This window comes from Coregonus lavaretus, assembly GCF_964263955.1.
Source record: "Coregonus lavaretus genome assembly, chromosome: 9".
NCBI lineage: Eukaryota > Metazoa > Chordata > Actinopteri > Salmoniformes > Salmonidae > Coregonus > Coregonus lavaretus.
Window position 1 is genome coordinate 19,419,248 of NC_139996.1, and position 12,620 is coordinate 19,431,867.

Genomic DNA, 12,620 nt, shown 5'->3' on the forward strand with positions numbered 1-12,620 from the left:
CCAGAGCCTGGATTCAAACCAGGATCTCTTGTGGCACAGCTAGCACTGCGATGCAGTGCCTTAGAACACTGCGCCACTCGGGAGATACATGGCAGACAATCATGCTGTTCTACACTTATACTGAACAAAAAAAAAAGTGTTGGTTCCATGAGCTGAAATAAAAGATCCCAGAAATTTTCCATATGCACAAAAAGCTTATTTCTCTCAAATTTGGTGCACAAATCTGTTTACATCCCTGTTAGTGAGCATTTCTCATTTGCCAAGATAATCCATCAACCTGACAGGTGTGGCATATCAAGAAGCTGATTAAATAGCATGATCATTACACAGGTGCACCTTGTGCTGGGGACAATAAAAGGCCACTCTAAAATGTGCAGTTTTGTCACACAACACAGTGCCACAGATGTCACAAGTTTTAAGGGAGTGTGCAATTGGCATGCTGACTGCAGGAATGTCCCCCAGAGCTGTTGCCAGATAATTTAATGTTAATTCCTCTACCATAAGCCGCCTCCAACGTTGTTTTAGAGAATTTGGCAATACGTCCAACCAGCCTCACAACCGCAGACCACGTGTAACCACGCCAGCCTAGGATCTCCACATCCGGCTCCTTCACCTGCGGGAGGATCGTCTGAGGCCAGTCACCAAGACATCTGATGAAACTGAGGAGTATTTCTGTCTGTAATAAAGCCCTTTTGTTGGTAAAAACTCATTTTGATTGCCTGGGCCTGGCTCCCCCAGTGGGTGGGCCTGGCTCCCAAGTGGGTGGGCCTATTCCCTCCCAGGCCTACCCATGGCTGCGCCCCTGCCCAGTCATGTGAAATCCATAGATTAGGGCCTAATTCATTTATATTGACTGATTTCCTTATATGAACTCTAACTCAGTATAATTGTTGAAATGATTGCATGTTGTGTTTATATTTTTGTTCAGTATATAATGGAAACCCAAACAATATTACAATCTTGCGTAATTGCGTCGGATGCTCTATGCCATCCTATGTTACGTGTGTCTGTCCACAAGAGATCAGTTCTATACAATACATCGAGGGAAAGATGTAGTTAGAAATTATTCAGAGATCTTTACTTTTTCCACATTTTGTTACGTTACAGCCTTATTCTAAAATTGAGTAAATTGTTTTCCCCCCCCTCATCAAGCTATACAAAATACCCTATAATGACAAAGCAAAAACAGGTTTTTAGAAATTTGGCTGTGTGCTTATGGTCATTGTCCTGTTGGAAGGTGAACCTTCACCCCGCTCTGGAGCAGGTTTTCATCAAGGATCTCTGTACTTTGCTCCGTTCATCTTTCCCTCGATCCTGACTAGTCTCCCAGTCCCTGAAAAACATCCCCACAGCATGATGTTGCCACCACCATGCTTCACCGTAGGGATGGAGCCAGGTTTCCTCCAGACGTGATGCTTGGCATTCAGGCCAAATAGTTCAATCTTGGTTTCATCAGACCAGAGAATCTTGTTTCTCATGGTCTGAGAGTTCTTTAGGTGCCATTTGGCATACTCCAAGTGGGCTGTCATGTGCCTTTTACTTAGGAGTGGCTTCCGTCTGTCCACTCTACCATAAAGGCCTGATTGGTGGAGGGCTGCAGTGATGGTTGTCCTTCTGGAAGTTTCTCCCATCTCTACAGAGGAACTCTGGAGCTCTGTCAGAGTGACCATCAGGTTCTTGGTCACCTCCCTGACCAAGGACCTTCTCCCCCGATTGCTCAGTTTGGCCGGGCGGCCAGCTCTAGGAAGAGTCTTGGTGATTCCAAACTTCTTCCATTTAAGAATGATGGAGGCCACTTTGTTCTTGGGGATCTTCAATGCTGCAGACCTTTTTTGGTACCCTTCCTCAGATCTGTGCCTCGACACAATCCTGTCTCGGCGCTCTACGGACAATTCCTTCGACCGCATGTCTTGGTTTTTGCTCTGACATGCACTGTCAACTGTGTGACCTTATATAGAAATGTAATTGACCACAGGTGGACTCCAATCAAGTTGTAGAAACAGCTCAAGGATGACCAATGGAAACAGGTTGCACCTGAGCTCAATTTTGAGTCTCATAGCAAAGGGTCTAAATACTTATGTAAATAAGGTATTTCTGTTTTTTCATTATGGGTATTGTGTGTAGATTGATGAGGAAAAATGTGCATTTAATCCATTTTAGAATATGCCTGTAACGTAACAAAATGTGGAAAATGTAAAGGGGGCTGAATACTTTCCGAATGCACTGTATATAACAGTACACCTTCCTGAACACATGCCCCCTGATCAGTCCTTCATATGAAAAGGGAGGTTGTTACAGACCAACTCATTACATCTCCTAATGTGCAAGCTGGCCCATGGAACCCAGACTCCCTGGAGATCACCAGGGGTCACCAAGGGGTTAAAGGTTAAATAGTCAGAGGCAAATATCATTCAGAGAGTTTGCCTCTTTCCATTTAGAAATGGTTCTAATTGTAATTCTTCAAAGTTCAACTTCTCATACATACAATAGACTCAAAGATTGTGTCAATACCTTTATATGGATCATGTGATGCAGTGATAACACACACAAGCACACTTATGGTGCTTTCAAGACAACTGGGAACTCGGAAAAATATGAGGTCAAATCATGATGTCAGTGATCTTCAGGTCGGAAAGTCGGAGATTTTTTATTCCCAGTTGTCTTGAACGCACTGAATTCGGAGATTTCTGACTTCCGAGTTCCCAGTTGTTTTTAACGCGGCAACACACACATACCCAGGCACAAGCACTCACAGCATTGCATAACCCGGAACACCAGGCCATTGATGTCCACAAATGTATCTCATTAAAGAGCAAGTTTGCACGAAATAGCCAGGAAATGTTCTATTATAGTCTTTATTGCTGTGTCTACTCATGTATGCACTGACATAGCAGAATTGTATATCCATTGCTTCTCAAAGCATTTGGATATGAGTAGGCTACTTTAGACGGGATAGGCTGGCTGGCTCTATCTGCTCCTCCGACAGAACCAGTCTCCTCCCCTAAAGTTGATGTGAAAGAGAGGACATTATGCTGTCTGTCACACGGGAAGAAGTTGGGTTCATAAACTAAATCAACAGTTTGTTTACAGTAACTCAGTTTTTGCATTGTCGTCTTTCTCATTTGGACTGGTAAAAACGGGAAAACATGTCTCGTTTCGGGACGTTGTTGTTCGCAATTTGACGAGTGATACGCAGGATTGTTGCCAAGATACATTGTAACGTGTCAGCGGACAACTTAATCAAACCAAGACGACTGCACGTCACCTGGAAAGACGACTTTTGGGCAGAATTAAGCGAAAATGTCAGACAACAGATCTAGTTTTCTTCATATTGGAGACATTGTGTCGCTGTACGCAGAAGGCACTGTCAATGGCTTCATCAGTACATTGGGGTATGTTCCCTATAATAATCTAATTAAATATTATGTAAATCTAAAACCATGTTTAATTAAAATCTGTGACAAACCGGTACAGCCTCGTTTGGCGTCTGATGCATGAAATGGGTCAATGTAACATGCAATGTGAGATGGGTGTCTGTGGATCTGGGGTTGAGAAGTCGGAAGTTGAAAAGGCCTTAACACAACCAATTGTATCAAGGAGGAAATGAAGACGAGTAACATTGCACGGTTATGCAAGTATAATAGGAATGCAAAACACAATGAAGCAAACGGAATGTGCATGTACCTCGCTAGTGTAACCAATGCGTGCGCAATGTCCTGTACACATGCAGCCACTTTATTACTCTCTGGGCGTCAAATGCCAAATGGTTTACTGGTTAAAGATTATGTGCTATAATCAAAATAGCATTAACAGTGTTTTGACAGAGGTCGTGGCCCCTTTGTCAGTAGTAGCACGCGCTGTGAGACAGCTGAAGAATTGTACTTGATTGCTCACACCTGTTTGATGTTTGATGTTTTGATGAGCTGTAATGTGTGGAATTTGTGTGATATATTCACCAGGGTGTCCCCCAATGCAACATTAATAATTGTTAGGTTGTTGAATTCACCCTTACGAAAAACATTGCAGTTTGAGTGCAGTATAACTGCATTATGATGCAAATATATATACTTTTTTACTGCAGTAATTTTGCAGTAACTGCAAGTTCAACTGCAGATATTCTGCAATTATTGCATCCAAAATACCACAGTCGACTGCAGTTACTGCAGTTTCAAAACTGCAATATTTGTTTATAAGGGCACTAGTGTGGCCAATACTTTAATCTGCTGCTGAAAGTCATGACAGAAAACCTTCAAGAATAGATATACAGTACCAGTCAAAAGTTTGGACACCTACTCATTCAAGGGTTTTTCTTTATTTTTACTATTTTCTACATTGTAGAATAATAGTGAAGACATAACAACTATGAAATAACACATATGGAATCATGTAGTAACCAAAAAATTGTTAAACAAATCAAATATATTTTATATTTGAGATTCTTCAAAGTAGCCACCCTTTGCCTTGATGACAGCTTTGCACACTCTTGGCATTCTCTCAATCAGCTTCACCCGGAATGCTTTTCCAACAGTCTTGAAGGAGTTCCCACATGCTGAGCATTCCTTCACTCTGCAGTCCAACTCATCCCAAACCATCTCAACTGGGTTGAGGTCCGGTGATTGTGGAGGCCAGGTCATCTGATGCAGCACTCCATTCTCCTTCTTGGTCAAATAGCCCTTACACAGCCTGGAGGTGTGTTTTGGGTCATTGTCCTGTTGAAAAACAAATGATAGTCCCACTAAGCCTGAAACCAGATGGGATGGCGTATTGCTGCAGAATGCTGTGGTAGCCATGCTGGTTAAATGTGCCTTGAATTCTAAATAAATCACAGACAGTGTCACCAGCAAAGCACCATCACACATCCTCCTCCATGCTTCACAGTGGGAACCACACATGCAGAGATCATTTGTTCACCTACTCTGCGTCTCACAAAGACATGGCGGTTGGAACCAAAAATCTCAAATTTGGACTCCAGACCAAAGGACACATTTCCACCGGTCTAATGTCCATTGCCTGTATTTCTTGGCCCAAGCAAGTCTTCTTCTTATTGTTGGCCTTTTAGTAGTGGTTTCTTTGTAGCAATTCAACCATGAAGGCCTGATTCACACAGTCTCCTCTGAACAGTTGATGTTGAGATGTGTCTGTTACTTTAACTCTGCGAAGCATTTATTTGGGCTGCAATCTGAGGTGCAGTTAACTCTAATGAACTTATCCTCTGCAGCAGAGGTAACTCTGGGTCTTCCTTTCCTGTGGCAGTCCTCATGAGAGCCAGTTTCATCATGGCGCTTGATGGTTTTTGAGACTGCACTAGAAGAAACTTTCAAAGTTCTTCAGTTTCTTGGCAATTTCTCACATGCAAAAGCCTTCATTTCTCAGAACAAGGATAGACTGACGAATTTCAGAACAAAGTTATTTGTTTCTGGCTATTTTGAGCCTGTAATCGAACCCACAATTGCTGATGCTCCAGATTCTCAACTGGTCTCAAGAAGGCCAGTTGTATTGCTTCTTTAATCAGCACAACAGTTTTCAACTGTGCTAACATAATTGCAAAAAGGTTTTCTAATTATCAATTAGCCTTTTAAAATGATAAACTTTGTTAATGTTGTAAATGGCTATTGTAGCTGGAAACGGCTGATTTTTAATGGAATATCTACATAGGCGTGCAGAGGCTCATTATCAGCAACCATCAGTCCTGTGTTCCAATGGCACGTTGTGTTAGCTAATCCATGTCTACACTGTATTTCTGATCAATTTGATGTTATTTTGATGGACAAAAAAATTGCTTTTCTTTTGATAACAAGGACATTTCTAAGTGACCCTAAACTTTTGAATGGTAGTGTATCTAAATAAATGTCACTAGAAAACCGCTGAAACAAATGCAAATGCAGCTACTTTGCTGTTATTCTGGCTGCACTTGACGTGGCTAAGTTAGCAAGCAAGGGATAAGTACGTTGCCAGCCAGTATGGCAATGGAACATTTAGAACTAACGACTGGGTCGCGTCCATAGATACTGAATGGCTGGGTCGCATCTCTGGCAACCGAACCGATAGAACGAACGACCAGCCGGCTTGGGTAGCAACCCTAGATTTGTGATGGGACTATATTTTGTGGAAGGATGAAATAGTATGAATAAATTCATCAAAGTAAAGTTTTTAATGAAAATCATTAATTGAATATGTTGGTAACCCATTGTATAAAAGTGATAATGCCCTCGAAGCTGGTGTTTGGAGGATATATTGGCATGGTTTGCCGGCCCTTGACTTTCTCGGGCCTAACAATACCCAATACCCTTGCAAAAGTATTCATCCCCCTTGGCGTTTTTCCTATTTTTTTGCATTACAACCTGTAATTTAAATGGATTTTTATTTGGATTTCATGTAATGGACATACACAAAATAGTCCAAATTGGTGAAGTGAAATGAAAAAAATAACTTGTTTCAAAAAATTCTAATAAATAAATAACGGAAAAGTGGTGCGTGCATATGTATTCACCCCCTTTGCTATGAAGCCCCTAAATAAGATCTGGTGCAACCAATTACCTTCAGAAGTCACATAATTAGTTAAATAAAGTCCACCTGTGTGCAATCTAAGTGTCACATGATCTGTCACAGGATCTCAGTGTATATATACACCTGTTCTGAAAATCCCCAGAGTCTACAACACCGCTAAGCAAGGGGCACCACCAAGCAAGCGGCACCATGAAGACCAAGGAGCTCTCCAAACAGGTCAGGGACAAAGTTGTGGAGAAGTACAGATCAGGGTTGGGTTATAAAAAAATATCAGAAACTTTGAGCATCCCACAGAGCACCATTAAATCCATTCTTAAAAAATTGAAAGAATATGGCACCACAACAAACCTGCCAAGAGAGGGCCACCACCAAAACTGACGGACCAGGCAAGGAGGGCATTAATCGGAGGCAACAAAGAGACATAATAATAATAAAACAAAGATAACCCTGAAGGAGCTGCAAAGCTCCACAGCGGAGATTGGAGTATCTGTCCATAGGACCACTTTAAGCCGTACACTCCACAGAGCTGGGATTTACAGAAGAGTGGGCAGAAAAAAGCCATTGCTTAAAGAAAAAAATAAGCAAACATTTGGTGTTCGCCAAAAGGCATGCGGGAGACTCCCCAAACATATGGAAGAAGGATCTCTGGTCAGATGAGACTCAAATTTAGCTTTTTGGCCATCAAGGAAAACACTATGTCTGGCGCAAACCCAACACCTCTCATCACCCCGAGAACACCATCCCCACAGTGAAGCATGGTGGTGGCAGCATCATGCTGTGGGGATGTTTTTCATCGGCAGGGACTGGGAAACTGGTCAGAATTGAAGGAATGATGGATGGCACTAAATACAGAGAAATTCTTGAGGGAAACCTGTTTCAGTCTTCCAGAGATTCGAGACTGGGACGGAGGTTCACCTTCCAGCAGGACAATGACCCTAAGCATACTGCTAAAGCAACACTCAAGTGGTTTAAGGGGAAACATTTCAATGTCTTGGAATGGCCTAGTCAAAGCCCAGACCTCAATCCAATTGAGAATCTTGTGGCATGACTTGAAGATTGCTGTACGCGAGCGGAACCCAACCAACTTCAATGAGCTGGAGCAGTTTTGCTTTGAAGAATGGGCAAAAATCCCAGTGACTAGATGTGCCAAGCTTATAGAGACATACCCCAAGAGACTTGCAGCTGTAATTGCTGCAAAAGGTGTCTACAAAATATTGATTTTGGGGGGGTGAATAGTTCTGCACACTCAAGTTTTCAGTTTTTTTTGTCTTATTTCTTGTTTGTTTCACAATAACAAATATTTTACATCTTCAAAGTGGTAGGCATGTTGTGCAAATCAAATGATACACACCCCCCAAAAATCAATTTTAATTCCAGGTTGTAAGGCAACAAAATAGGAAAAATGCCAAGGGGGGGTGAAATACTTTCGCAAGCCACTGTATCCTCCAAACACCGGCTTCTCTGGCTTTATCACTTAATTGTACAGTTTTTTTCAAGCCATTGAAGGTTTACCATCATGAATAACAGTTAATTCCAAGGATCATCTGAGAATTTCTACAAATATTGACTCAGAAGAGAATTGACTAATGCACCAAATAGACAAGCTGAGTTTCTTCTTGTAATCACTATAAGTAAGTTCAAATGTCTCCAGCACTTTAGTGAATTTCTCAGCTCTGCACTCTTCCCTCTAGGCCTAGAACAGGCTTGTATAGACAGACTCCCTCTGTGGAATGAATCTGCCCCACCCACCTCCCTCGCTTTCTCACATTCTCTCCCTCGCTTTCATTCTCTCAATCTACTTTCTCTTTCTGTGCTTTCAAACAGCCACTCCAAAAGCATAGCAGGCATGAGCAGAGGATCACTCCTCCTGAATTTCACTCTCCTATCGATCATGATGGTCACTCAGAACCCCAGTGTGTTCATGAGACACAAAATCTTTGTTTAAATACCTTCAATGTTTCCTTGAGGTAATCACTGATGTGTAAAATTAGTGGATAGGTGAAATCCCATTGCTTTCAGCAATCATACTGTGTCAGATCAGAAATTTCAAGCAGGAAGGAAGGGAAATGGGGACAATGTTTATATAGGGACAGACTGGCTTGTAACCTGGGCAGATGAAGCCTATAAAGGCCACAGATGGACCTATGCCAACAATATGAATCATATGACCTACTCTATGTAACTGAAAAGTAACCGGTCAAAGCCAATCTCCATGCAAATGTCAGGGACATACAATGTCTGAATGCAAAGTGCATAGTAGAGAGCTCAGCTGTTTTAAAGCAAAGGTATAAAGTCTATCAGTGATTCATTAACTGATGCAGTCTGACAGCCAGGTCTGTGTGGTGTGCTTTATCAACACTACACACACCTAAAAAGAAGCCTCATTCAAGGCCCAGGAAATCATTGGCAGAGATCCTGCCTGACTACATTGCAGGTGCATGCTCGATCTTACAACGTCTGGATATGTACAATTGAAGTCGGAAGTTTACATACACCTTAGCCAAATACATTTCAACTCAGTTTTTCACAATTCCTGACATTTAATCCTAGTAAAAATTCCCTGTTTTAGGTCAGTTAGGATCACCACTTTATTTTAAGATTGTGAAATGTAAGAATAATAGTAGAGAGTGATTTATTTCAGCTTTTATTTCTTTCATCACATTACCAGTGGGTCAGAAGTTTACATACACTCAATTCGTATTTGGTAGCATTGCCTTTAAATTCTTTAACTTGGGTCAGCTTCCACAAGCTTCCCACAATAAGTTGGGTGAATTTTGGCCCATTCCTCCTGACAGAGCTGGTGTAACTGAGTCAGGTTTGTAGGCCTCCTTGCTCACACACGCTTTTTCAGTTCTGCCCACACATTTTCTATAGGATTGAGGTCAGGGCTTTGTGATGGCCACTCCTATACCTTGACTTTGTTGTCCTTAAGCCATTTTGCCACAACTTTGGAAGTATGCTTGGGGTCATTGTCCATTTGGAAGACCCATTTGTGACCAAGCTTTAACTTCCTGACTGATGCCATCTATTTTGTGAAGTGCACCAGTCCCTCCTGCAGCCTTGCAAAATCCAAAACGTGCACCCCTTGGGACCCGAGGACTGAGTTTAGTTAACACTGAGCTAACCACATCATATGTAGGACCATGCTTTTTGGTTCGGAAATGGAGGCACTGTGCTTTTACTGGTATTTTTAGCATTATCCACAAGTGTTGCTGCAGGTAGAAAATCCTAGGAAATGTTGTGTAATTGACACAAGTTGTGTCCGTTCAATCCAATCAATCAATCAATCAATGTCTGGTTGTGCATGTGTGTTTGACGGGGGGATTGCCTGAGCCAGGGGAGGCGTAGCTCTATGAATATTTATCACACTAAACCTATTATTTGGCAGGGAATACTGTTTCTAGATCAAGTTGATCTTCTCCAATGGACTCGGAAGTTGTAGCTAGAAATGAGTCAAATAGGGGCAATTTAAAGGGTAGCGTCAATGGTCATGTCCTAATACCCATACTTGCGTCCTAAATAGTAGGCCGTTTGAGTATGTGAAAAAATCAAGTTTAATATTATGTGACATTTCGAAAATTTTGTATACTTTAAATGCCTGGATGTAATACTCATTTCGGCTTTGACAACAGCTGATCAATTAGATATGTGGATGCGCCACTGAAATCAACGAATAGCGGGAAACAACTCAATGACACATTCTCAGTATGCAATAAGAGAATGTTAAATAGTATGTGACATTTCGAAAATTGAGTATGGTTTAAGTGGTAGGATGTTGGTCATTTTGGCTCTTCATCTAGTAGAATTAGATGCACCCTTTTCCACAATGCATTGGAAGAGGTGTGCTGCGAGTGATGGGCCCTAGTTCTCTTCAAGTAGCCAACCAACAAAACTAAGTAGCTTAATTGGGAAGATGCCCGAAGCTAATGCGGTGGTGTTCAAATGTAGGCTAAGTAGTTTTTGTTCTCTTTAAAATGATCACTAGTATTGATTGCATCGTAGGTTACATCTTTTTACCCAAAGTGGATTTCTGTTTTCTCACAGTGTTTCTTGTTCTCTTGGCCTGAATGTGTCAGCACCAGGGACTCGGGATGTGGCTGCGTTATTGATGTCATGTTAATCAGGCCTTTTGATTTGAACATATGGAGTGTTTTAGTTTTGTAGGTTAGGCTACCTATTTAATTTATGGATCAAGCCTTAACAGTAATTCTGATCTCGTTCCCAATGATCAGTGCTTTAGTATATGTTGCTGTCCAGTGGTTCTGAATTTGCGATGCACCCAACTCTCCTCGTTTTTCTGTGTAATAGCCTTTTGGTTTGAACATTTGAAAAGTTTTGGTGTGTGTACTAGTCAATTTAATTTAATGTATATATGCTACAGCACTTTGGTTACACAAATATGTTGAAATGGAACCAAATAATGTTTTGTCTTCAGTCCTTTTGAAATAGGATAGATGGGCTATATGGTCTATAACCAGCCTGAGTAGGCCTAGAACGCCATTCCTATTCTATTCAGAGTTTAGAGAAATTAATCAAATTGGAAATGAGCTGTTATCAGGCTGGTTAATGCGATGCATGTCTGTTGAATTTGGAAAAATTTACCTGCACTCGGCCCTGCCCCACCTACTCAGCCAATCAGGAGCCTCTACTGCGTTGCGGCCGTGGCAAACTGCATACTTTTTACTAAACGGTACGTGCTAAATAGTATGCGATGATGAGTAAATAGTATGCAGTTTAAGTATGTAGTACGCTAGTGTGGGTATTTGGACATGGCCACTGAAACCAACCATGGAAGTATATTGTAGCGAATTTGGGGTGTAGCTCCAACCGGGATTCTAACCTGGGTCCAGCGACTGACGAGCTTGCTAGGTATTGGGTTAAGGTCGCAACATTACCCCCTACCTTCGGGAGAGTGTGTCCCCACTCCCCACGCTTGTCTATACCAAGTTCCTCACATGTACATGCCTCTCGGATGGCGCCATCCCACTTCTGACACCAGTGTTGAGAATTTGGGGTGAAGCCCCGAACAGGACTCGAGCCCGACTCCAGCGACTGTCAAGCGAGTACCGGTCAGGGCTACCCCCGAATTCACTACAATATACTTCCATGGTTGGTTTAATTGCACCTAATTTACCAATTTTTAGCAGTTGGAGAGGATCAGCTTGAGCAAAGTGAGGTGTAGAATCACTGATCTACAAATAGTATTCCTTGCCAAACGTGGCATGCAACCATTGGTTGATGCAATGCAATGCCTGAGCATCTATTTGGGCAGGAACTCAACCATTGTGCATCTTTAATGGCACCCTATTGACTATAGTCCTCGTTCCTCCAATTCTTCACCTCCCCCTCAAAGCACATTGCAGGAGAGGATCCTAGTTCCCTCCCCTGGACATCCTCCTCCAATTAGATTTGAGAATCATATAAGGCGAGGAATTAAGGAAAAGGTTGGAATAAGCAATGATTTGACGGCTAGTAATGTTTTCAGACACAGCCATGGTATCATGAATGTTTGCTGGTGTCGCCATTACTGTATGTGTCACATGCAACCTCGGCTCGACTGGCTTTGATAAGTCTATAAATCCATATTGACATATGATAGTAGCCTATATGATAGTAAGTATAAGCGCTTACTTAAATAAGTTCCTCAGCTCACACCTAATTTACAAACACTCAGTTCCCATGAGGCTGATCCTCTGCCTAGGTCCAATCCTCTTCTTCTGTTGTGCTTATCTATCTTTCAAGCAAACAGACAAGTCCACACATTTCAGTTTAGTAGTCACTTGCTACTTTATACAACCATAAGGTAGCCTGAATTGTGTATGAACTGTTCATAGACCTGTAATTTAGCTACACAGGCTAAATTACTGTGGTTAACCTCATCCTCAGGCCTGCTTTTAATCTTATTAAAAGCATTCAAGCTCCATTGGTGACATTTCAAGCTAGCTGTGGTATGCGCTTACCCAACATTCTTATCTCCATTGTCTTTATCAAGTTGAAGTGTGTCCTTATGGCAGAGATCTGCTATAGATTTAAAAACTACTCTTTCAAAAAACAAATGTGAAGCTAACATTCTACTGTTATACTATGAATGTACAAAACATTAAGGACACCTG

At 41.8% G+C, this 12,620-nt stretch overlaps 1 protein-coding gene across 1 annotated transcript in view; it reads left to right on the forward strand.

Moving 5' to 3' along the window:
- Positions 1–2,997: 2,997 nt before the first annotated feature.
- Positions 2,998–12,620, forward strand: part of LOC311135168 (inositol 1,4,5-trisphosphate-gated calcium channel ITPR2-like) — a 148,623-nt gene continuing 139,000 nt past the window's right edge. The window contains exon 1 of the mRNA XM_084169086.1: positions 2,998–3,392. Coding sequence (XP_084025212.1) covers positions 3,301–3,392 — 92 coding nt within the window. The 5' untranslated portion in view covers positions 2,998–3,300. The remainder of the gene's footprint in view (positions 3,393–12,620) is intronic.